Source organism: Staurois parvus, unplaced genomic scaffold, assembly GCF_062004578.1.
Source record: "Staurois parvus isolate SC_StPar_1 unplaced genomic scaffold, SC_StPar_1.0 ptg000437l, whole genome shotgun sequence".
Taxonomy (NCBI): domain Eukaryota; kingdom Metazoa; phylum Chordata; class Amphibia; order Anura; family Ranidae; genus Staurois; species Staurois parvus.
In genome coordinates this window covers 1,429,763-1,456,221 of record NW_028318233.1, presented here as the reverse complement: position 1 = coordinate 1,456,221, position 26,459 = coordinate 1,429,763, and the positions used below count along the sequence as shown (strand labels likewise).

Below are 26,459 nucleotides of genomic sequence, written 5' to 3'. Positions count from 1 at the left end.
AAATCAGGAGATATCCATTACCATTTACCACCAAAAGAAAGTCCAATTTGTTCTGAAAAAAAAACAAGGCATAATCCAAATGGATACACAAAGTAGTTGTGATGAAATGTACGGTTTTACTAACACGTGTGAAAGTTGCAAAATTGCCTTCAGGCATTAACATTTGTTTTACCCTCAGTCACTAGGTGGTTAAGTCTTGCAACACCCCTTTCTGCCTCTAAAGCTTCCCTATTTGTCATTAGCACCAGTCAGGAAAATGACTTGTACAAAATCTCATTAGTTTGGTATAGTCCCAGGTTTAGCAAATTACATAATTCACATAAAATTTACATCCTATTACACACATTTTCCTTTGGTGAAGATTAAATCTAGTGATTTTGGATTGGTTAAAGTGTTACTAATCCCAGGACCCTGCATTCACTATATCTGGTCTCCCACAGTACACAGAACATAGAAATGCAATTATTTTAGAAAAATATAAACTGCTAAATACCTTTTCTCAATAGCAGTTAGAGCAGTCTTGTGACTTCAACAAAGTACTGGTTAAAGCTTGTAGGAGGAGTTTCCTTTCTGCTCTAGGAGGATGCAAAACCCCTGACCCTCTGTCTGGACAGTGCTGACTCTGTGCTGATCACATGCACTCTCCCAAGAAAAAAAACCCCTCTCTAGCAATACACACTAAACTGAGCATGTGCATGTGGCTACGGGTTCAGTCTGTCTTATCAGGTGGACATCTGAACAAGAGGAGGAGCAGAGAAAACAAGATCAAATGGCCTTTTTACACAATGCAGAGGATTAACCCCTTAGGTTCCACAGTGAGTATTACAAGCATGCTTTGCTGCATATACAGACTGATTTTACTGTTGTGGGTTTAGTAACACTTTAAGCATACAACTCATGTAAATGCAGTGGGTATCCTTGATTATAAAATACACAATAATTCAGCCTGCTCTGGACTTAGATATGCAAATAGTTAACAAGCTCATACATTTTTAAACATGAAAGATCCAGCCATCATAGCTAATTGTCCAGCTTGTTGGGTAGATATTAAGTTCTGAAAATAATGACCACCAAGGCAAAAGGAGATGGTGAATACCCTCAATAGAGACACACAGCAATAAAACCCTAGCAGGGATTTAACCTTTCCCTACACTATATAAAATGTATTTTGGGAAAAGCAACTGGTATATTTTATTTATTTTCCTTTCTGATTATTTCATAGGGCCCGAATACATACCTACAAGGGCTGGATGGAAGACCGTTAATGGCTGCTCCTGTTTTCACCAAGGTAAATGTATAATCTGCTGTAAATAGACATAAAATATAGGCAAATGCTTGACACAAGCAATACATATTTTGTTTTGTTAAAATATTAAGTTATATATAACACCCAGACTGGCATACTACTGATACGTTATCCATTTTATCTGCTAGGTGTAGTTGGTATGTTCCCAGAAAGCATTGCCACCCACCTAAACTAAAGAGCATTTATCATCAATAGGCCCAAAAGTTCCCATCCTAATGAGCATCCATCATCTGCCTGTTTCCACAGTAAAACAGAAAAAGAGATATTAATCCTATTCTTCCAGACATGTAATAGTCTTGTCTGTACAATATTATCCCAAGAGTGTATTTTACTAATGTTTTATTATCTGGAATGGCAGGTTTATGCATCTCTGTTGAAATATGTGAATACCGTATTCTAGTGTCATTGTCTTATTTTATATTTTGTGTTACTAAAAAATATTTAGACACCCTACACATGGTCCTTTGTTTGTTATTTCCGTTTGTTCCCCATTTAACAGACACTGCAGGACATAACAGCCTCTGAGGGTCAGTTAGTTGTGTTTGAGAGCAGAGTGAAAGGATCTCCATCTCCAAAGGTGGAATGGTACAGGGAAGGAACTCTGATTGAAGATTCTCCAGATTTTCGAATTTTGCAAAAAAGTATGTAATTCAAAATACTGTCTTTATTTTCTACTACTTTCAGCCTCTTGGTTGGTTTGCATAGGATGTTTAGTGATGTTGTTCATCCCATACTTATAAGCTACAGCATTTAGACTACTTATCTAGTAAGTTTGAAGCTTAAATTACAAACATATTGCAAAAACAAACAATGTGTCAGCCTAATTACCATAACTATATTGACCTGTACAATCTTATATGGCCAAAAAGATGTAGACAGTCCTAATTATTGAACTGAATTTGCAGAAACCTAGGCCTACAAAGCCATGGTTTAACAAGTTTTCTGTGAAGAAACTCAAATAGCCTGTATGGAGCCCAGACATTAACCCTATTTGAATACCTTTGGATTGATAGGAATGCCGTTGCAAGCCAAGTCTTTTTGTTCAACATCAGTACCTAAACTTACAATTTTTCTGCCTAAATTGGCACAGATTCCCTATAATTGGAAACGGATTATGGAACATCCATAGCCTCATATAGGTGTGATTGCCAGGTATTCACAAACGTTTTATTAATTTTAATTTTGTTGACCATTTAGTATAGAATAGTGGTCTGAGTTAAAAGTTTGGCTAAAATTGTTTGTATCATTAGCCCATTCGCTCTCATTGACAACCTAACCTAACCTAGATAAGAATAAATGCTTTTTTTTTTACATTTTTGTCTCTTTCCAGAGCCTCGATCTATGGCGGAACCAGGTAATAGCTTGAACCTTGAAAAGCAATCCCCTATGATCCTTAAAAGGTCTTATATATTCATATTTACATGACACACATATTGATGTTTTATTAGTGATTGACTGCCTGGATATACTGACAAACCAATATTTTGTGTGAGGCATTCTTTATGCCAACCTATTTAACCAGTTCCAGTCTGTGCCAATTCAGACATTCCTCTTCTACATGTAAAAATCAGCATTTTTTTGCTAGAAAACTACATTATATATTTTTTAAGCATAGGCCCTAGAGAATAAAATGGGTGCTGCATATTTTTATGTCACATGATATTTGTGCTGTGTTTTTTCAAATGCAAATTTTAAAAAAAATACACTTTAATGAATTTTATTGCACAAAAACACAATATAATACCCAATTTTTTGGTAAAATAGAAAAGATAATGTTACGCTGAATAAATAGATGCCAAACGTGTCATGCCTCAAAATTGTGTATGCTTGTGGAACAGCACCCAACTACGGTACCTAAAAATTTCCATAGTTGGCGCTTTAAAAGCATTTTAGAGGTACAAAGGAAATCTGGCACTAAAATTATTGCTCTCGCTCTGACATTTGTATAGATACCTCACTTGTAATCTTCATATACATATGTTTCGGGACCAATCTGTGCATTTGCATGTGAGAACCGGGGCGCTTTACATTTTTTAAATTTATTGTTTATTTTATTTTTTTTTATACTGTCCCTTTAATTTTCTTGTATCACTTTTATTTCTATCTTGAACAACATCCACTGTGATAGCATGGGCCATGACAGTTCCTTTTCATCTATTAGACACCATATCTCTCCCCTGGCCTCCAAAGTATCTGATATCGATTTGTACCAAAATCAGAAGTGATGAAATCCTTGTCGCTTCTGGTTTCTGATGTCACACAGTGGGAGGAAAAACATCAGTTCCTCTCACTGTGCCCCAGGAAATGAATGCTGTTGGTTGCATCCTTACTGAGCTTCCCAATCGAATGAGTGAGCCCAGTAAAGGTGGCAGCGGGGAAGGGGGGGACACCCTTTTGCCACCTATAAAAGTAAGCCAGCACCTCTATAGCAGCTTGGATTACTTTTACTTTGTAGGAAGTCACTGACCCTATAAAAATTATACCTTGATAAATGTTGCAGCTGCAGTGAAGACCGAGATATCATCCTTCCAATCCAAGGATGTACGGGTATGTCTATAGACAGGAAGTGGTTAAAAAAAAACAGCTTCTTCAATAATAAAGGGTCAGTCTACCCATAGCTGATATAATTTTTTGGTAGTTGCTGGAGGGTAAAAGATCTAATATGTCTCTCAGGGACTCTAAAAATGAAATTTAAACATTGCTTTGTGCATCATTTTCTTTACTCGTCAGTCCTGGGTCCAAACATCTCTTCCTCTATGAGCCAAGATCCCCTGGGGACCAGACATTTTTTCCTGTTCATTATATTCTTGGGCATCGTTCCCCTCACCAACCCTGTGAGTTCTCCTGCCTTTGGAGCCTATGAGAAAGGACCTAGTCACTGGTAGTGTTGCCTCCACCACTAGGAGGTGCCACGTTACGTAGGTCAGCAATTTCCTGGGTGTGTACACGTTATTCCCATTATATGGAATCCCACTCTGTCTGTTGGATTTTCTGTATCTACTGTATATTATTGAGAATGCAGCAGGAGTATCTTGAATAACTAAAGGCGAGTAGGAACACCAAAAAACGCTCAGGTATTCAGTAACCATGAAATTATGGCATTTTACACTGTTTGAAGGTCCAAGACACATGAGAAGCAAGGGGCTGATGCCAGGCTCCAGCTATAGCTAAAATATAATTTTTGGTAGGTTTGATCATTTAAAAGAAAGGGAAAACAAAGAATGGTTTATCATGTGACTTTTCATTTCTTTCATTTTCTATTGCTTGATTTGTATCTGATTGCAGCTTGCTTATTTGTTTAGGTGCACAGGGAAAGGGTTCCCCAAAAATGTTGTTTTATATGGGACCATGCAGCTTTATCAAAGGGCTTTATTGAAAAAAACAAGCCTTATTTGCAAAATGTAACTGGACTCTCAGGCGTCCTATAAATTGCTCATTATATATGGCTATAGGACAACCGGTCCCAACCTGACTCCTATCTCCGTTACATGGGACACTATTGAATGACTATCATCTAACCCTTATATTTAATACCTGGTTTATTGCCCCACATGTTCACTAATTGCATCTTTAGCCTTCTCACCCCCTCCTTTATAGTGTATATGTTGGAAGTTGTATGAGCAGCTGCTAAGGTGATGAGCCAACGTTGTCTTTTTAGTTTGGTGAAGCTACGGTAGTGATGTGCTCAGCTTCTGTATGTATATTTGTGCAATGCACATTTGTCTTGTTTTTTTCAATAAAGCCCTTTGATAAAGCTGCATGGTCTCATATGAAACTACCTTTTTGCATAACCCTTGCTCTATGCACCTATGTCTTGAGCATGAGTTTCGGTGACCACACCCACCCATTTCATTTATGTTTACGGGTGAGTCGGCAATCGTATGGTAGCCGATATTAATACAGGGTGATTCTGAATTAATCCCTCCTATATCGGCTGTTAAGGCCCTTGGTTAACCCTTTTTTAGTCCTTTTTATTAGTTGCCTATTTGTTTCCCTGTCCTTTTTCTTCCCAAAGTCATGCAAGGGCCATTTATCAACATGCATGTCTTTTCTTTGCTGCCACTTTAACAAAGCTTAAAAATATCCAAGGTGGAAATGACTATTGGAAGATTGCTGGAGGGAAAATAGGCTTATTAGGATTAGTATTTGCTAAATCCAGTAATCTTTTTTCTCTAGCACTGTCCCTATAATAAAATAAGATCAGCACAGACTGTTTTACTCTGCTTACTCTGTGTCGGAATGGAATCTGTCATTTGAAATAGCTGGAATGGGATATATTTCTTATAACTTGGAGTGTCAGGTCTGTAAAATTCCTATTAAAATTGACCCATGTCTTCCCCTTTCTGCCCTCATCACAGCTACCCCCTTATATTTATCAGGGTTCCACACGTTGCCGTAGAATACACTTACTGATCATTCTTGTGTGTATTCCAATGTTACAGAGCATGCATAAAATGAAGCTCTATGAAAACGCTGCTAGTGTGTGACTAGATATTCATTTGCTAATACATCAAATATAGAAACTGTGAGTGATACAAAACTGATTATGTTTCTGTCCACAGAAGAGATATGCACTTTAGTCATTGCAGAAGTCTTCTCTGAAGATTCTGGCATGTTTACATGTACAGCAAGCAACAAATATGGAACCACTTCAAGCACTGCCTATTTGACTGTGAAAGGTAAAAGTGTTATAAAAATGAGTTTACATTAAAACTTGATGCAGTTGTATCTTGATTGGTAGCTATTGGCAACAAAATGTTGTGCTTGTTCTCTTTTCTCCAGCAGTAATGAACCAAGCCAATTTTTTACACAAATAAGCTCTTTTTGTATATTGATAAGAATGTAATTTCCAGGTTTTTTTAAACAAATAATTATTATTGCAGAGAGATTGCACAGGTACAAAAATTATGCAACAAACAATAAACAACATAAAATCGAACCATACAGTGTATATGGTACATACACTCAGCGGCCACTTTATTAGGTACACCTTTTCAATTGCTAATCGCTAATCAGCCAATCACATGGCAGCAACTCAATGCATTTAGGCATGTAGACATGGTGAAAATTACTTGCTGAAGTTCAACACGAGCATCAGAATGGGAAAGAAAGAGAATTTAAGTGACTTTGAACGTGTCATGGTTGTTAATGCCAGAAGGGCTGGTCTGAGTATTTCAAAGACTACTGTTCTACTTTGATTTTCATGCACAACCATCTCTAGGGTTTACTGAGAATGGTCTGAAAAAGAGAACATATCCAGTGAGTGGCAGTTGTGTGGACAAATAATGCCTTGTTGGTGTCAGAGATCAGAGGAGAATGGGCAGACTAGTTGCTGCGACATTAAGATGGTAGGGTCAGAATTTGGCATAAACATGAAAGCATGGATCCATCCTGCCTTGTATCAATGGTTCCGGCTGGTGGTGGTGGTGTAATGGTGTGGGGGAGACTTTCTCTGGCACTAGCAAGGTGTGCTTAATAAAGTGACCGGGGTGTGTAGAATGGCAAAGATAATTCCAGGTACAATGCAGTAAGAGGCACAGTAGTTCAAATTCAGGTGTACTACAAGGAGTCCAGGCAGGAGTGACTGGCAGAATTACAATGCAGACATACGTTCAAGGAGCAATATCAGACGGATGAGAATGTTACAGTCAGCTCAATAATTCTTGGGGGGAGGGTAAAGCAGGGGACATAGGAGGAAGGGGGGGGGCAGGAATAGGATGAAAATTGACAGAGGGGCAAGGAGAGAGGAAACAGGAGGTCAGAAAAAGAGGGGGGAAATTGAGAAATTGGTATCAGATCCAGTCAGAGCCTCCAGCTAGTCTAAACAGTCAAATGTGCATTTAACCAACTAGACCAAATCTTGTCAAACTTTTGACAAAAGACACTTTCTGCTAAGGTGAGTAAGTTTATAGAAAGGGAGAAGTAATTTCCAGTTTACCTCTTCTCAAGAGTGTCAGGGACCCTGACTTAAAGGATATCTAAACCCAAGAATACAAATTGTATATTGAAACTTACCAGTCAATGTGGTTGTTGCATTCGTTTTCATTTTTTTAGGCTATGAACATTTTCAGCAAATACAGAAAAATACCTAATGTTCTTGCCACAAATACAGTGTCCATGTCTCTTTCTGTAAAATGAACTGAAAGCACAAACACTGAAATCTTCCTTTGATACACTGCTTGTCCCATCATCTGCATGTGATGGAAATCACAAGAGGAAGACATGTTTGTAGTATAGTCTGAATAGTAACCATGACTAATGCATACATACAGTGAAGGAAGGAACGTAGCCATGAAAGGACGTTAAGCATGTTTCTAGCAGGATCATCAGGTGAAAAAATGAATGCCACCTCCCAGGGGCAGACTGGCAACTCATGGGGCCCCTGGGAAATTGGAAATCATGGGGCCCCTGTGTCCTCGCCAACACTCAAACCACACCCAAAAAAGCCTATGAAAGGTATCAGGGGCATCTCATGGGGCCCCCTACTGACCCACAGACTCTCGGGCAGTGCCCGACTGTTTGAATGGTCAGTCCGCCTCTGCCACCTCCACATCCAATGATGGGTAAGATAATATAATCTTGTTGGCCTCGAGTTGGATAGTGATTAAATGATTATAGATATGAAAGTTAAATGTTTCTTCCAAAAGTCTTTCTGTTCAAAACCCATATTTCCGTTTTGGACAGTTGTTGTTGGGCCTATTGGCGTACTACCACACCTATTATTAAGTAATACAGAACTAGCATTTTCTCGACTTTCCACATGCCAAAGTATTCCATCTTTAGGATTTTATTTATGTTCTCCATGAGAAAAAAGCAGCAGGGAGACTTAGGGGTTTATGTTACTCAGAATCTAGTGCACCTGTGCATGGTAGCCAATCAGCTTCTAACGTCAGGTTGTTCAATGAAGCTTTAGCAATAAAATCCATAAACTGATTGGTTTCTATGTAGAAGTGCACAAGATTGTGAGTGAACCAGCTTTAGTAAATAAACCCCTTGGTTTGGAGACCCTCCAGTTACATCTCAGAGCTGGAATCTTCAATAAAATATTCAGTCCAGATCACCAGCATCCAACCATAATGAAAGTATCAATTTATGGCTGGATTAAAGATTAATAACATGTTAAAACGTATAGATTTACTCTGCTTGATCTATTGCTGTGTCACACTGCTTGCTGACTCAGGCTGTACCCAAATGCATAATTCATTATCATGTTTGTCTTCTGCACTAGGCTGGCATGCTCCTCATATATCAGTCACTATTCCTGATTATAGAACCATCTGCTGCACAGCCCCTCATCTTGGATTCCCTACATTTCACTGTAATTATACCAACATTCCTTTGCATACAGCTTCCATAACATTATTGTTTGATCTCTGCTGTGACGTACAGCAATGCACAGCATTGACTTTTTAAAACAAGGAAAGATTTATGCCGCCATTAATTCCATTAATGTGAAAAGCAAGTTTTTTTTGTCTCATCAGGGTTTTTCTCACATGAGGGTAGTAGGGTGGTTTACTAAAGACGCAGAAGCTGTTCACTTAACAAAGCGAGTTTTAATTTTGCAGGTTGTACAGTATGTTCCATTTGCGTTGTAAATAAGGGGAAACTGTGTTTCCTTTGAATATCCAATCATGTACAAGGGAAATTAAAAGACAGGATTTTAGTTTGCACATCAATGACTACCCACTTGACCTCCAGAAGGTTTTATCCTGTTCATTACCAATGCAATTTTTTGCTATTCAGCACTGTGCTACTTTAATTGGCAATTGTTTGGTCATATAACACTGTATATAACACTGTCAGCAACCAATGGATCCCAATCTACCAGTAGATTGCGGCCAGGTGACCATTAGATCACGGTCTGGACTTGCGGACCAACCACCCCAGAGCATCAGATAGAGTACAATGCAGAGGGACTACTTGTGAAGTTGGAGCTGTAGTAGGGAGCAGGAGCAGCATAAGCCGATGCCTCCTCTGTAGTGCTGGCTCCTGTCACATGCGGAGTGATACCAACTGCACTCCACCTCTTATCCCAGTGGTCTCCAGAATGGTGCCAGCAACAGGCAAGAAGAGATCTTCAGGTCTGTGTGAAGCAATACACTGGGCATAATAGCAGTACCGGGACAGGTCCATCCAGCACCCAGGGCAAGGATGCAGAACTTTACCCCCTCTACTAATGCATGTTGTAGAATGGGTGTCCTGCCCTACGTTCATTCTCTGCCCCCCTTGTTCTGCTGTGCCCAGGGCATCTGCCCATCCTGTCCACCCCTGGTCCCAGCTCTGCATAATAGTATAGGGCTGCTTTCACACTGATGTGCTGCGGTTTACCCAGTGCAATGTACCTTCAGTTCTCCTGTGGGCTTGCTATGCCTAGCCATAGACTTCTATTATATCCTGACAGAGGCACTCAAGCGGAGTGCCAGGCAGTTCATCACATTCACCTTCTTCTGACCTTCAGTGTACACGTTTCAAGGGATCTTTGTATTCCCAAAAGCTTGAATGGGAATGCTAACTCATTTGAATCAAACAAGCAAACAGCCCATTGACCCAGGCCCTAAAGAACATTACATAAATAAATAATGACAGTCAAACTGCCATGTCTGTTATTGTAGAGTATTTAAAATTTATCTGTTATGTGCTATATTGCATGCATTTCTGATAATATATTTCTGTTGCAGGTTCCAATGACAATACAAATAAATCTCCAATAACAATTAGCACAATCAACATTGATGCCTTTAAGCGGGAACTTTTGCCAGCAACTCCACCACCTCCACCACCACCACCGCCACCACCGCTACCACCGCTACCACCACTACCACCTGTGGTTGAATCACCCCCAAAACCCAAGTTGGAGGGAGTTCTAGTGAACCACAATGAACCAAGACCAAGTTCTAAAATTGGCTTAAGAGTTCATTTTAATCTACCAGAAGATGACAAAGGAAGTGAAAGCTCATCTGAAGATGGTTTCAATACTGCACAGAACTATGGGTCAAATAATCAGGATATGTTAAATGGTCAGTCATATGCAGCCTTTGCAGCATCTTTAAAGGAACCTCCACCAGTATTTGCTAAGCCTAAACTGTAAGTAATTTTGTATTACATACACTACATATGTACTCATTTTCATTCTGAAATGCTGTTCTGTATGTCAGAGTATGCAATCATCTGATAGCATGTGGTCTTGATCCTCATACTGTCTTTGTTGACCATAACTAACAACCATCTTCTCCAGTTAATACGGTTGTTGTGTTACTCTTCTAGGATCTCTATTATTAATGGTAGCCACCATGTTCAGAGGTAGATAAAGTCAGTGGTGTTTGCCACTTTAAAAAGTACATTCACTGCTGATCAAAACAACATTTTTCCAATTTTTTTTATAGAAATATAAGCAATTCAATCAATAACCTGTAATGGTATAAGGGTCAGCAAAAAACTGTCAAAGGTTACCAAAAACTGAAATATAATGACATTTTTTAGAGTTATACAAAATGCTTTCTACATAATTAAATGTATTTGGAAAATGGAGAAACAGGTCTGGCAGACCCAAAACTACAGCTGAATCCACAGACAAGTTTCTGGGAGAGAAAAAAAATTAATTACTAAAATGGCAAAATAAGAAAAAAAGGCTATCTGGGTCTTTAGCCATAGCCAGGGGTTTACCGAATATAGGAAGAAGGTCTTTTGGACCAAGAAATCAAAATTTCTCACTCTTCGGTTAATCTAACAAGGTTCTTGTGGTCTGTTAAAAAGGCAAAACAATAGTTCCTCATTGTGTAACACCCACTGTCAAAAATGAAGGAGGGAGTTCTATGGTCCAGTCCAGGGCTCTTTTGCACCCAATATTTGATTTCCATTGTAGAAAGAATGCCACAAGGATGTTTGGCTGCAGTATCTGCACAAAGTATCTACTTTGGCAAGTCAAACATTTTAATTACATTTTGGTAAACCAAAATATACCATAATTTAATTTTATTTACAGTTGTTTATTTGTTTTATAATTTAATTTTAGGGTCGGCTCACACCATAGAAACGCAGTCTAGATGCTTTTCTGTATGCGCATTTTTGACGTGTTCCTGTGCATTTTTTTATAAAATAATTTTTATTGAATTTTACGTATACATACAACAACACGTACAAAACCCGTAAAACAACAGAAAACATCTTCAATTGAAGTCAGGGGAGACACAGGGCCAATTAACAGAACAAAACCTATAGAAAACTGATACAAAACTGAACCCACCCCCCCACCCCTCAAACCAGACTACCCCAACCAGCCATGCAATAGCTATATTGGATACCGGAATCTTCATGAGCCACAATTAGAAGAGATGTCAGCAATAAACTACCTGTACACTAAGGATAAAACAAGAAAAAAAATACCTCAAGAGGTTAGATACTCATATATAGTGTCATCCTTGAAATAAGGGAATTCTAATGTACTATATGCCCGGGCCAAAGATAAAGAAAAAAACATTTTTGCAAATTGTCAAAGGGGGCTTCCAAATACTTGTCAAATAATAGACTGTAAAGTATAGGAAGTTTAAGAGAGACCCAATTCAGGCAAAGGAGGAAGGGCTATCCAGCCAGACTTGCCACACCTTATCACATTTTTTGGGCATCCCCTATTCCTGTAAGTGGCCTTGTAAAATGGGACCATTTTCTGGATGTCCCTCTGATCTCAGGCTCCATCTGGCTCTGGATGCCGAAGCAATCATACTACCAGCGGAGTGGAGATGGTCCCTGTCATTTAAGGCTTTCATGCAAAGTGGATGTCCTTCTGATCTCAGGCTCCATCTGGCTCTGGATACTGAGGCAATCACGCTACCAGGGGAGTGGCGATGATCCCTGTCATTTAAGGCTTTTTAACTTCTTCACACATGTGAGTGCTCCATGTATGGATTATTAAATTATCTTTTAATCCTGCACTTAGAGGCGCATCCTTGTGTTTCTTTTTCACTGGTGTGAACTATGCCATTGGAAATGCCATGTAACCTACTATCAATGCGTTTTTTATGCAGAAACAAGATCACACTGGACTGCATGTGGTGTGAACTGGCTCTTAAATAAAAATGGGAAATGGGTTGTTCCAAAATGTTTGATCTGTAATGTAGATATCTACATGAATATACAAAGTCACGTGTGATAACAAAATGTAACATTAAATATGATCACCTTAGAAACCATAAAATGCCCCAATTTTAGAAAGAATAAACCATGTCCCAATTTTTAGAAAAAATAGGGCATTTGACAGTGTTTTCAACTAAAGCATATCTAAACCCAAAAGAAAAAAATTATATATTGTAGTCCCTAGATCTGGTGGTTGCATAGTTTACCTTCAAGCTTTTTTCCCTCAATTTTCACCTGGTGATTTTGTCAGTAAAACACTTCTTGTCCAAGGATGAAAATGCTTACTCACCCTTCTGTATCAGGACAACAGATATAAAATATGGCTATGGAACCCAACCCTACATTATTTTCCAAAACATAGAGAGGTGTAGTTCTGTAGTCCAAAGAGAACAATGTAATTGATAATAGTGAACACAGGTAGAGTTTACAGGAAGTTATCTGCTCACAAGATCTGCCGGAAGATCAACAGGTATATTTTATTTTCAACTTGTAACAAAACACTTTCAATGGCATATCTAACATGTGCCCCAAAAGTACCCACATGGGAAAAATTCATTGTTACATACACTTTAAAAGTTGGGATTGAAATCTCTAAGCCACCATCCCCATTCTATGTCCAGTTTTTGGACTCAGCCCTGCCTACTTGGCCCATGAATGATAAAGAGAAAAGTGTCAATTCTTGAGTAATAAAGAGAATAGCATTTATTTACTAAAGGGGAATAGAATGTACCCTATGCAAAATAAATACTTAGCTAAGAAGTATTCTTTTCAGAACAGTTGTACTATCAGTATCCAAGTAAGAGTTTGCTATTAAATATCAATCAATGTGTATTTTACAGAGACCCGATGAAATTACAGCAGCTGCATAATCAGGTTGTCAGTGAGCAGCAATTTCAACCTGCAAGCTCCAATTCCACAGCAAGAGATGCCCCTGTGAATTCAGCTCTCCAAAATTCTACATCACCTTACATGTTTGCTCGTCCTCAGCAGCATCTGTCAAATCAAGATCTAGTAAATGTATATCCAGTGCCTACAGCTAACACTGTTGCACCTATAAGGCCATGGACAGCTGGCACTCAGAATACCACCAACACTTACCCTGAGGTAGCAACACTATTGTCCTCTCCATTCAATGCTACAGATTCAACATTATCTTCATCACCTTCTACACTGCCAAGCAAGAACCAATTCCAAGCACAGACTATATTACAATCTCCTGTCTCTCCTCCACGCATTCAAAACCCTGTTGCCTTTCTTAGTTCTGTTCTTCCTTCATTACCTCCAACACCAGTTCCAACAAATTCAATGGGCCTGCCAAAGAGTACTTCCACGTAAGTATTCCAGGTTGTCTCTCACTATAAATTCTTTGTCTGTTAATATCTGCCAAAGGATAAATGAGGTTGGAATCCAATGGGAAATTTATATTTGCAGCTCTTAATTCTCAACGAGATAGATACAATGTAAAAAAGAATGAGATTTAATTGTTTTCACCTATAAAATTCCTTTTGCATTTTGAAGGTACAGTAAATGTAAGCCCTGCTTTGCTTTGTAGGGTGTATTTAGCTGTTTATATGGAGTTTAGCTGTAATAATAAAAAAAACTCATCACACCCTACAGACACAGAGAGATTGCATGAACTGTATGTAGAATGATGGCCAAAGCCATTAGACAAGGTTTGTCCACCAACTTTGGAACGCACAAATACAGCTGTCATAATTTCCAGGCAGGTTAAACAAATTTTTTGAATGACGATGACTACCAAAGGTCATTGACTTTAATTTACTAAAGGAGTAGACAAGAGGCTGTTCACTTAGCAATGGGTTTTTCCACCCTTCAAAGTTAATGTTATTAAATAAAGTTAACCTATTTTCACCTTTGATACCCACATGCAGGGAAGATATAAAAAACAGGATTTTTACTAGAATATTATTTTTGTATGGAAGTGAACACTGCTTCATCTTATTCACAAAGCTCAGTGACCATTCACTTGTCATGCTACCCCCTTGAGAGACGCTGGTTTTGGATCCCCCTTTTGTCCTGCACAGCCAGGCGACACGCATTTTCCAACTTGCATTCAGAGTCAGTAACCAGTCCATTGGCTTGTTTTTGTTGTTTTATTTGGGGATAAACAACTTGGAGAGGGGCTATGGGTATATGGGATGCCCAACGTGACTAGAACAGTAACTCTGTGGACAAAATTAACAAAACTGTAGCATCTTGGACTCTCTACTCCCTCCAGAGTGACAAAAGTCTCTTCACGGATCAGTAACACAGGCTCTGTGAGGAGCACTTGGTCCTCTCTAAATGAACCTCTTCAGACCCCAGCTAGAATTATCCATCCACCTGGCTGTCTTTTGAAGAGTATCCCGAAGCAAGAGATTCCGAAACAGGCTTGCAGCACTGTCCCTGGGAGAACTGGTTAAATATTGCACCTAGTAGTCCTCTCTCCTGTAGGCCCTGGGTATAGAGGTACTCACTCTGTCCTTGTGTTCTGCAGCTTTGGATGAACTGCTTTCAGGCTTTTGCTGGGCTGATTCCCTTCTAGGCTAACAGGCTGTCCTTCTTTAATGAACTGTAAGGCAATGGAGCTCCATCTGTCAGCTTCCTTTTGACCTCCAGCCTGGAGGCAGAGCCCCCCTCCTCCGGCGTCCCCTAATAGAATAACAGCAACAATCCTCAGTAATCCATCTTCCACCCAACTCCCTTGCTGGCCAGGCTCTCTCATATTTATGGGCCAGTCTGCCACACTGCCAAGCCTCCTGCCTGGGATTGGTCATACTCTCATTAATATGCAGATCAGCTCCTCCTGGCCTCCATCTACTGGCTTCTGGAAACTTCTCCAAGCTTCTAGAGCAGGGGGAGGTTCCAGAGGACTGACTTGTAGAGCCCTTCAGTCGGCCCGAAAGTAAACTCTCTGACTCACACCTAGGCTTCCAGCAAGCCTCTAACTACAGTTACAAACTATGTACACTAGAGGGCGCTACACACTTTATTCCTTTAGTATCTCCACCATATTGTGAATTATTTATTGAATGCAATTAAATTGTATCTATCTCAAAGCTTTTTTTTTTTGCACTAATAAAATGGAGAAAGGGTAGAAGCCCTATCAGGGATAACTGCTATCCAGGGCTCTGTAATGGAGGCTACATGCATTTTGAATTTTTAATCCAATTGATTTGCATAGTTACATAGCCTGGCTGAAAAAAGACAAAAGTCCATCCAGTTCAACCACAGAAAAAAAAAAGTTATAATCCTATACCCACAGTTGATCCAGAGGAAGGCAAAAAAACCCAGCAAAGCACGATCCAATTTGTTCCTGCAGGGAAAAAAATTCCTTCCAGATCCCCTGAGAGGCAATCGGATATCCCCTGGATCAACTTTACCTATAAATAATGCATTTTGATCAAAACAAATTCACAAACAACGACGTAGTCATAACTTTCCTTCTCATCAATTTAGACTCAATTTTGGATCAGATTCAATAAAACTGAGTAGATTGGACAGAATATTATTAATTGTTTTGCATCAGTCGACATTACTGAGATACTTTGCTCATAAATATGATTGTATTTCTAAATGATAAAGTAATGAAATTACATGGTGGAAACAGAGATGTGATGGATAATTTATGATTGGAAGTTACAATTGTAATTTTACTATCGACTGAAATCCACTTCCTTGTGTGCGGCATATCAATCAAAAGGGTTTTCAACTATACATCAGTTATTACTATCTAACAGATCACACAGGGACTCGAACAGCAGCAGGAACCATTGGCCTTCTGTTGCTGTCAATCAAATGCATTCAGAAGAAAGTGGGGGGTGGGGCTAACCCCTGCAGTGTGAGTCTATGGAGTGCGACTCCATAGACACACAGCTCTGGAGCGAGCAGACACGATGTGCCCCCATAGATGTGCAATACCACTGCCCAGAGCAGGTGAGAATAACATGTTTATTGTTAATTTTAAAAAAGCATTCTTTATTAACACTTTAACTTTAAAAAAGCATTTTACTTCTGTCTTTGCTGCTATTGGAGTGTTTCCTTTACCTCCTGTCTAAGGAAAAGGTTGTCCTGGGACAGTGAGTTAGGGGAGATCTCTCTAACAGAGCACCGGATAGCATTAAACCTGAAAGGTGTTCTAATGCTTTCCAACACTAAAAAAAAGTTTTAGCTTTAACTACATTTTAAATATGCAGATGATCTATAGAACATCAGACTCATACTTATCTTGCTCTTACATAGTTTACTTTAACCTCCTTTTCCTATCCTTAACATAAACACCCACTTTCCCCCTTTAAGCACCCTAAATAGCAGAACATGGGGCAAACTACCGTTTGACTATACTCTTCAAACTAAATACAAGAATGCACACAAATGTTATTTTTTTAGTCTTTACAAAACAGCATCTTTCTTCATGGGTATACAAAAATTTAATATATGAAGACGTCAAATAAACTATATTATAATTTACATGAGCATGTACTTTTTTTTTTTGTTATCAGTGTTGAATGTTTCTCTTTTCCCTGCTATGCAAAAAAACAAATACAAATTTAGATAAAAAAACAAAATTTGATCAAATAGTCATGTCTAAACCCCTGTATTGGTTGATGTCTAATATCTTTAGTCACCAGAATGCAGATTTGAACCATTTTGTTCTGTGCCTTGAACTAGATGTGATTCAAGTAGCAGGTAATACTATTGTAACAATACAATGTCTGTTTAATCCCAGGCCTCTTCAAACTACTCTAAAGAAAAATTTGAATCCTTTAAGATTTACACCTCATGATCAAATTCGGGAAACTAAGGATTTGGTGGTACGGGAGTTAGAAAAGAAACTCTCTTTTAGAGACGAAGCACCCCCTCGGCAACAGGTGTGTAATGTAAATCTAATATATAGCCATTAGACATTAAAGTGTACCTCCTATTCACACATGAGACTAACATTTCATAGAGCGCAGCTTGGAAAAGTATTGGTATTTATGACATAACTGTGGTGAGTGCTAATCTCAGCAATCCTTACAAATAACTTAATTGCCGGAATTCTGCTTAAATATACAAAAGCTGGCACGACTGTATGAGTCCAGAATAACATACTCAAAGAGATACAGGGAACTTTCATAATTGCATGTAAAACTTTGGCAAGGAAGGTCTCACGCAGCAAGGCTTCCCTTAATGGGCACCCAACAGTAGCTAAAACAGAGAAAATACAGAAAGGAGCATCAGACCAAAACCAGATGAAAGAGTTCCAAGATCATTATTGGTACATACGTCATATAAAATGTTAGGGGCAGCAACATTCCCCTTCATCAGGGTTTAGCAACTGCTGTCAAGATATTATCCCAGGAGGACAGTTCAGTACTGGTTCTAATATAGATATGTGAAGTCACTGTTTTCTCCAGTCCAGCCAAGTTGTATCCTGTGCAGGGGCGGACTGACAACTCATAGGGCCCCCGGACAATAGGGGATCATGGGGCCCCTGTGTCCTTGCCCAAACTCAAAAAAGCCTATGAAAAAGGTACCAGGGGCGTCTCATGGGGCCCCCTACTGACCCTGGGCCCTCGGGCAGTGCCCGAGTTTCCAAATGGTCAGTCCACCCCCGATCCTGTGTTGAACGCAGATGAATGGGGAGTGTTGTTGACCCTGAAACACATTGACTGTTTTTATTTGATTTATTTACCTACAGTTAAAATTACCTTGGACTCTTTTATCCAGTTTTGTTCTGGTGCTTGTTTCTGTATTTCTGTTTTTTTCTGTGTAAAGCTGGCCATAGACAGGCCGAACAAGCTGAACAGAAAAAAAGATGTAGATGGATGAATTTCCCTACTACGATATTGTACTCTGACAGAGGGACCCTACACTGTACAAATACATTGATCAGTGGCTGCAGCCACTGATCAACAAAAGTTTTCTTACTTGTCTATTCCGAACAGGGGCAGCCACACACAGACTGGGGTGCAGAGGAGGTTGGAGAGGTGGCGGATCCCAGTTATGTGCAGGGAGCGGTCTGGGCCTGCTGTCAGGCAGGCTCCGATGAGGAGTGGCAGTGTGTGCCGGGCGGTGCAGGGTGGGTGAGGACAGGGGGGTGCCAGCGGAGGGTCCCACGAAGGAGGAGGAGGTCAGGGTGCTCTTTGTTGCAACTGCCTCTGGAGATCCTGGTGGAGAAGGGATACAGTCTCAGCTAACCTCCTGATACCAGACCCTCTCCACTGACACCATCTGAAAGAGCCGCTGCTGAACAGGTGAGAGCTGGGAGGACTGGTGCTTCCCAAGGTGTGTGTGACACTGCACCCCACCTGTCACACTGCCCCCCCCTTCCCAGCTCCTAATTTTTTTAGCAAAATTTGTCAAGCTCTGCTTTATTGCTTTAAAGTTGATTTAAACCCTAACTTGATGATCCCACCCCTAGATTCGTGTAGCCACTTCCTATCTTCATGCACTCGCTCTAGTGTCAGCTCCTCTAGACTGGCTTCCTGATAATGACAGCAGTGGACAATGCCTGTATATCAGCATGACCACTTATAGTCTCAATCCGAGGTGCATAAGACAGGGATAAAATGCAGGCACACAATTAGGAGACAGGGACAAATCAACACTTTATAACAGGAAGTGCCTGAACAAGGAATTCATGGTAGGATCACCAGGTATTATTTTAAAATTAACCTATCATGAGAAAAATATAGGAGTTGCCATTGCAGGGAAAACTTTATTGGTAATATTTGCTTGGCTGTAAGGCAGGCCATAGATGATGCAATTTTCTTTCCTGCAACCCCAGGTCAGTGTTGATGGGGGAATCCCTCCTGCGGAGCTTTTGTGTTCTGCTGGTGGGAGAGGGGGTGCAGTGAGCACAGTAATTATTGCTAGTGGCTATAGCTGCTGCAGATAATTGCATGTAAAAATCTGACATGCTGATTGTACCTAAGTCAATAAATGTATAGTGTATATGTATCAATGTTTATTGTATTGTACAGGTACAGTCAGTCTGCCCATAGATGGTTCAAATCTCAGCCTGTCCCTGCTGAACTGACTGATATTCGAACCATATATGGTCGGCTTTATTCTGATACCTTAAGTCCCATTTTCTTTGAGTGGTTCAGAATAAGTATGCATATGAGGAAAGTACTAGAAAAGTCATATCTTCATTATGGTTTCAGGTCGGTGACTCTGCAAAAATTAAAGACTATTAATCAGTACAAAAGTCAGGCAAGTAGCATTTTTAAAAGTAGAGGATTTTCAGTTCATTGGTGATTCTACGTGAGGCAGACTGGCAGAAAGACACCTTGGTGTAGGACATTCTTTTTTTGTCTGGGATTGTTAGTGATGTTTGGAATGTAATCCTTCCAAATAAAGCGTATCTTTGTATTTATAATAAAAAGAAGGTAGAATGCTTTAAGGAAACTGAATGGTGTTGAATTTCCATACTTTTAGGAATATAAAATATCCAGTTTCGAACAGAGGCTGATGAATGAGATAGAGTTTCGCTTGGAGCGCACCCCGGTAGATGAATCAGATGATGAAGTAGAACATGATGAGATCCCGACAGGAAAATGCATTGCACCTATCTTCGATCGTAGACTGAAACACTTCCGTGTTGTAGAAGGTGCATCAGTCACATTTATGTGTAAAGTTGTTGGGATACCTATACCTAAAGTAAGTGAAATGGTTTGGAGCACTTAACGAGAATGGTGTTTTACATATGTTTTCTCTAATTTAATATGTTCAGGAATGGAAGATATGTTTTATTTATATCCATATAGTCAGATATAACTGCATATAAATGTTACCCTTTTGTAGCAAACTAGTGGAAAGTTCAAATCTGATGCTCCTGAATTTCAGATTGATGATTTTCTGTTGTATTGTACAGAATACCAGAATCTCTGGACACACATAGACCTTAAAGGCTCAGAGGAGAGGCGCACCATCTCCTCCTCTCCTGCACAGCCTCCTCTGGATCTCCTTTCTGCAAGAGCAATAGACAAGAGCAAGCTAGTGCTGGGCTTTCTAAGACAGCAAAACATGCACTGCACTCATGAAAGAATAAAAACAACCTAAATCCAATGTTTAAGTTTAAAATGGAGATTTTACACAAATGAGAATAGTGATATACAATATGTTTATTAGCTTGTACCCATACAGTTAACCTAAAACCACTGTAGTTTCTTTTTAAATGAATGGATAAGCTGCCCTTTGACTGTTACCATTACACCAGTGTAAAAGTATAGCATAGATGTATCTACATCTGTGAATATCTGTTAAATTAGACCAATCTTTTACCTCAGCATTAAGAACCAAACCTAGAATATCTTCAGTATCTGTATCATCACAACTAAACAGAAACTGTTGGTATAAATGCCAGACATGTATAGCAATAGTGTGTGAAATAAAGTAGATCTAAAGCAGAACTTCTTGTTTATTTTGGATATACTGTTAGAGTTGTTTCCTGCCATCCATGTTCCATTGGAAGGTTTCCCTTTCCGTCCTGTCACATAGCCAAAACAGAAAGTGAAAGATAATCTCTTCAAAATGAGGAAAATCCTGGTTGTCACCAGGGTCACAAGACTAATGTCCCCATTGGAAGATTCCTCTCTATTCTGGTTCTGGTGATAACCCAAGGATTTTGTTTTTGCTGTCACTCTCAGTATTAATGGTAAACAAGACAAATAGAGAGGGTGAATCTCCCTAACTGGGGCAGCAGTAAAAACCTGACAAAGTTTGTAATCCCTTTCCACTCTATCCAAAAGTAAAAAAAAATGCTTTTAGGTACGCTTTAGGACTTCAGAGGTGCCTTTATAGCAATCACTGGACATGAGCCATAGAAGCAGGCCTCATGCCATTCAGAAAACTGGGATTTAATTGTAATTATGGTCTAGTGCTAGCTGTACAGCCTCCATCTGCTTAAAGGATGAATTCATCTTTCATAACATGTTAAGTGTTACACCCATATTCAGTTCATGGTTATGAATACACTAGCCCAGCTCCCCCCGCTCCCCCACTTTGATAACTGGCAGGGGATCTTCTCTCCCCACCCCCTCATTATCTGTCAAATTTTTAAAAAATGGCCATGCGGGGCTCCGGCCGCTTCACTCATTCACAGTCCTCTGAGACAGCCTTAGCGGCTATCAGCTTGTAGTTTTCAATGAACTACCATGGCGCTGTGGAGCGCATGGTAGTTAATTGAGTCTACCTGTCAGTATATCTGCTTGCTCGTACATCCCGTACCGGCAAGCAGATATACTGACAGATTTGCAGGAGACCTGCATGGCACCAGTTGTCTGTTGATCAGTGGTGCAATGGTTTCCAGGCTACTACAACCAAAAATAATAAATGCACATTTTTTTACCTGCAAAAAAGTGTGCGTTTACTATTTTTGGTAAAAAGGTGAACTTATCCTTTAGTTTTAAAGAGCCAGATCCTGGTTTGCAGAGTCAGCTCTTGGTTTCATATACTGTAGGTCTTGGATATTCAACAGAAAAAATCTGTGTTGCTTTTTCCATGATATAAAATAAATGAAATATTCATCAAACATATACCTGATAATGCAGCAGATGTGCAGATCCAGGATTTTATTGTAGTGCTCAAACATTCCCACACTACTAAGTGGTTTAACTCTCAAGCATCTACCAAAAACAAGACCAGCTTTGTATACACTAACCATAAATAAATATGTAGCACCCTCCTAGTTAGCTAGGGGGAGCTAGCTGATTATTTTTATGTCAGAAGGGCTGAGTAGCAGCCTGGATAATAGTCAGCTCAGTCAAATTCAGGTCAGGGCTGAGACGCTCTGTAGATCAGTCCTTTGATATTTTCCCCTGCTCTAGAATCTTGGAGAAGATCCTAGAAGCAGTGGGTGGAGGTGAGGAGGATCTGGTCTGCATGCTCAAGGGACTCTGGCCAATCTCCAAGCAGGAGGCTTGGAATGGGACCAAAGCAATCCATAAGTATGACTGAGCCTGCTCAGCAGCAGGAGAGTTCGGGTGAAAGATGTGAGGAAAGCTGAGATGCAGGAGCCTGGGAGGGGGCCTAGTGGGAAAGGTTCTACCTACAGGCAGGAAGCTGGAAAGTAGGATAGCTCAGGCTCACCGGCCCCCAGAGCAAGGAGCACCTGTATAGCCAGGAAAGGGGCCAGCCTGAAGGCAGCCACCTACCTAAATCAGCTTGCAGGACAGAGACTGAGTGAGTAGGGAAAAGAGCACTCTGGTGGGAAATCTGATTAGCTCCTTACCCAGGACTGTTTCATCTTAAAGTGGCAGGCACTGGATCCCCTTGCCCAGGAATTTCCTCTGGCAGCTGAATAAGAGGATTATCTGGGATATGGGGTGGTACACCCGGAGAGGCTGGAGAGCTCTCCAAGAAGAGTTTCTGCTGTGTGAAGACTTGTACATATTTGCTAAGGAGTTTGTCCTTAGTTCACTGTTCCTTGGGCATCCCATACAACCCATCCAAGTTCAATACCCCTAATAAACTAAAAAAACAAGCTCAAGGACTGTTTACTGTCTACAGAATGCAAGTATGTGCAAAATGCATGTTGCCTGGCTGTGCAGGACTATAGGGGGACCCAAAAATTCAGCAACTCCTATGGGGGTAGTGCTACAGATATGGCAAAATCCACTACAGCCTGAGCTCCCAGCACTATACTGAGCTAGAGGTCACAGCACCAAATTTACAAATCTTTGAGCACCTATACTAGTTTTTAATTGTAACAGGCTAAAGCTAATTTTATATTATGTTTTTGATATTGTAACTGTTTTAGGTATACTGGTTTAAAGATGGAAAACAGATTTCAAAGAAAAATGTTCACTGTAAAATGAGGAGAGAAGCAGATGGATCCTGCTCTTTACATATAGAATATGCCAATAATGATGATGACGGAAATTATACAATCATGGCTGCAAATCCTCAGGTAATAAGAACAGTTTTTATGTGAAATTTAAATATTATGCAAATTTTTTAGCATTTCTAAGAAAAAAACATTTTTTTCCAGATTATTAGATTCTATATACAAATTCATTTTTCATTAATTTAACCCTAAGTATTATTTACATCTAAACTAGTTACAAAACATTGGTCCAGTAATTTTGTACATACTATAGCATACTACTGTTACCTGCTATATACATTAAATAGATTTCGTACATTTATTGCATTTATTATTGTTCTGTTTTGCTTGAACCTTGTATAAAAACAAAACAAACAGTAAAATAGTGGTTCATTTGTATCATTTTATGTTAATTTACATTATAATCTTAACTCTTTAGGGGGAAAATGTTAGGCAAACCATATGAACATTTGAATACAAGGCTGCATTCACATGGACTTTTGTATCTGACAGCAGTTAAAAGCCAGTAAGCTGCACTTGACAAAGTTGAAATATTTCCTGCAAATAGTTGCGGCTTGTAAATGAGTTCAGCTGTGTTTAGGTGCATCAGTATGGTTTTTTTATGTCCTTTTTTTTCCAAATACCCCATTCTTGAGGGGATGTAAGCACCTCCTCTTCCACTTTGTGGGAAGTTTTCTGATCAATTTGATGGAGCTGTGGAATTGAAATGGAGTGCAGAGCAAAGCTGGCGCTTACCATTGTGTCAGAGAGGGGTGATGTCAGCTGCTGCAGGTAATCAGTGATCCTGCTGGGAATGTCAGCACAGGCACAGGTAACCACAAGCTGCCTTTTCTCCTCTATGTACACAGAAAAATGGCTGCAAACTCACAACCTGTTTGCAAACCCAGCACATTTCATAAAGAAAAGGGGAAGTGTGTCGTTTTCTGCTGCTAAACGCACGGCAGCTATCTGCAGATAAACACAATGAGCAATGGGCTGCAAATATAAATCCTGTATAATAATAATAATACCTCTAAATAGCTACAGATAGTCAACCCTGGACGTATCACTTTCCTTCTTTTAAACACAACTAAACTGTATGCAACTAAGTCTGGTCGTACATTATACAACATTCTTGTACAATTTTCCTTTAGATTTACCAATGTCATATCATATGAGGTCAAACTTGAACACTTTCAATTTGTATACAATCAGACAGGCCCTTGCACTACATAGTTGATGGTAAGTCTAAACGAAATTGAATAGGAAAATTGTAGAATGTATGGCCAGCATAAACGCTGCTAATCATGATGTATGAATAACGTATGAATAGGATTACTTTGCATTGTGTGAGTCCAGCTGGTTTTAGAAAGGTCTTCTGAACTTAGCTAAACTCTGAAATTTAGATGGCTGTGTAAATGAAGCCAAAGACAAATCACAAGTCATTATGGCCACAAGATGGCAAGGTTGTTACTTGCAATGCCAGGCACAGGCTGAATAATACGAGGGGTGTTCAAGTCAAACTGGGACTTTTCATTTTACAAGTATAAAAAGGGATGCTAGCATGGCACTACTACACACAGTAGTAGGTGGCAAATGTGTCCTGTTACTGATAGGCAGCGCACATGTCGCAGGCCAGTCCATTGACCGTTAATTGAGATGGCAGACAACAGTGTTAGAGCATGTATGGAAAAGCGCGTGGTTATGAGGATTCTTGTGAACGAAGGCGTAAAACCGGTGGATATCTACAGAAGACTTCAAGCACAGTACAGTGATCAGACGCTGAGCCGCAGTTTGATAATGTAAATGTTTCAAAGATGGCCGTACGTCAGTCAGTGATGATCCCAGCCATGGTGGTTCCCAGCTTACAGCAGTCATCCTGTGAGCATTCAGCATGTAGAACACTTGATCCTGGATAATCAGTGCATAGCCTGTTGTGAAATTGCACAAGAGACTTTCTGTGAGACTGGTGAACACAATGATGACGAAGTGAAGCAGGGAGTCCAAGGATGGTTCCGGAGTACTGACAAATCTTTCTATGTTGAAGCTTCCCAGGCATTAGTTAAAACAAAGCTCCGAGCCCCCCCCCCCCAAAAAACATTAAAAGTCAGTAGCTACAAATACTGTAGCTGCTGACTTTTAATATAAGGGCATTTACTTGTCCAGGGGTCCAGTGATGTCCTCAACTGAGCCGATTCTTCAATAAGAGAAACCAGAAGTTTCCTACTGCACATGCGCAAAGCATACTGTGCCTTCTGAATGGGTCACAGTCTTCTAGGACCTGTGAAGTGTCCCACAAGACTGCTAGGTTAGGAGGGGGGCCAAACTTACATCACCATAGCGATCTGACTCGGAAGTGGGAGCGGTTACCTGTCAAAACCAGGTACCCGCTCCCCCCAAAAAAGTGCCAAGTGTGGCAGTGGAAGGGGGGAGGCAGACAAGCGTAACTTCTCCTTTTGGGTGGAGTTCTGCTTTAAACGCTGGGATAAGTGTATAAATGTAGCAGGGGACTATGTTGGAAAATAAATGCAGTTTCCACTTGAAATTTGTTCTTTTATTATATAAACTCAAAAGTACCAGTTTGACTTCAACAGCCCTCGTATATTTAGTCTTCGGATGTAATAATTAAAACTGACCATATAAAACAACTAACAAGGGGAATGTTATTTTATACTGAAATTACAGTTTGACACATTAACTAGTAGCCGACCGCAGATAGCCGAATGACGGCTGCACTGCGGCCGGCCAGTTCTGGGTGGACGTCATATGACGTCCTCCCAGAACGCGCTCTCCTGCCCGCCCCAGGGGGCGCGCACCCGGCGATCTCCGTGATCTCTGTGTCCTACGGACACAGCTGATCACGTGATGTGGTAAAAGGCCAATCACAGCAGCCTTTTACCACGTGATCAGAGGTGTCCAATGACACGCTGATCAGAGGAAAATGCAAGTGCCGGTTCTCGGCTGCACTTTCCTCACGCTGTCAGATCGTGAGGAAAGTACTGCCGAGAACCGGCAGTTGTCAGAGCGGGGATCGGCACCAATCATCAGGGCACTGATGATCAGTGCCCTGATGATCGGTGCCCAGCAGTGCCGCCCGCAAGTTCCGCCCACCTGTGCCCAGCAGTGCGCCCACTAGCTCCGCCCATCTGTGCCCAGCAGTGCACCCACCTGTGCCCAGCAGTGCACCCACCTGTGCCACTCTGCAGTGCC

The 26,459-nt window shown here is 40.3% G+C and overlaps 1 protein-coding gene across 5 annotated transcripts in view; it reads left to right on the top strand.

Annotated features, from left to right (window-relative positions):
* The window catches only part of MYPN (myopalladin), a 186,931-nt gene that overhangs the window by 148,435 nt on the left and 12,037 nt on the right, over window positions 1-26,459 (top strand). For all 5 annotated transcript variants that reach the window (XM_089687761.1, XM_089687758.1, XM_089687762.1 and 2 more), the window contains 9 exons: window positions 1,223-1,288; window positions 1,806-1,947; window positions 2,637-2,660; window positions 5,869-5,985; window positions 9,985-10,390; window positions 13,276-13,767; window positions 17,166-17,307; window positions 19,862-20,083; window positions 23,184-23,333. In XM_089687761.1, the coding sequence (XP_089543887.1) occupies window positions 1,223-1,288; window positions 1,806-1,947; window positions 2,637-2,660; window positions 5,869-5,985; window positions 9,985-10,390; window positions 13,276-13,767; window positions 17,166-17,307; window positions 19,862-20,083; window positions 23,184-23,333 (1,761 nt within the window). The remainder of the gene's footprint in view (window positions 1-1,222; window positions 1,289-1,805; window positions 1,948-2,636; window positions 2,661-5,868; window positions 5,986-9,984; window positions 10,391-13,275; window positions 13,768-17,165; window positions 17,308-19,861; window positions 20,084-23,183; window positions 23,334-26,459) is intronic.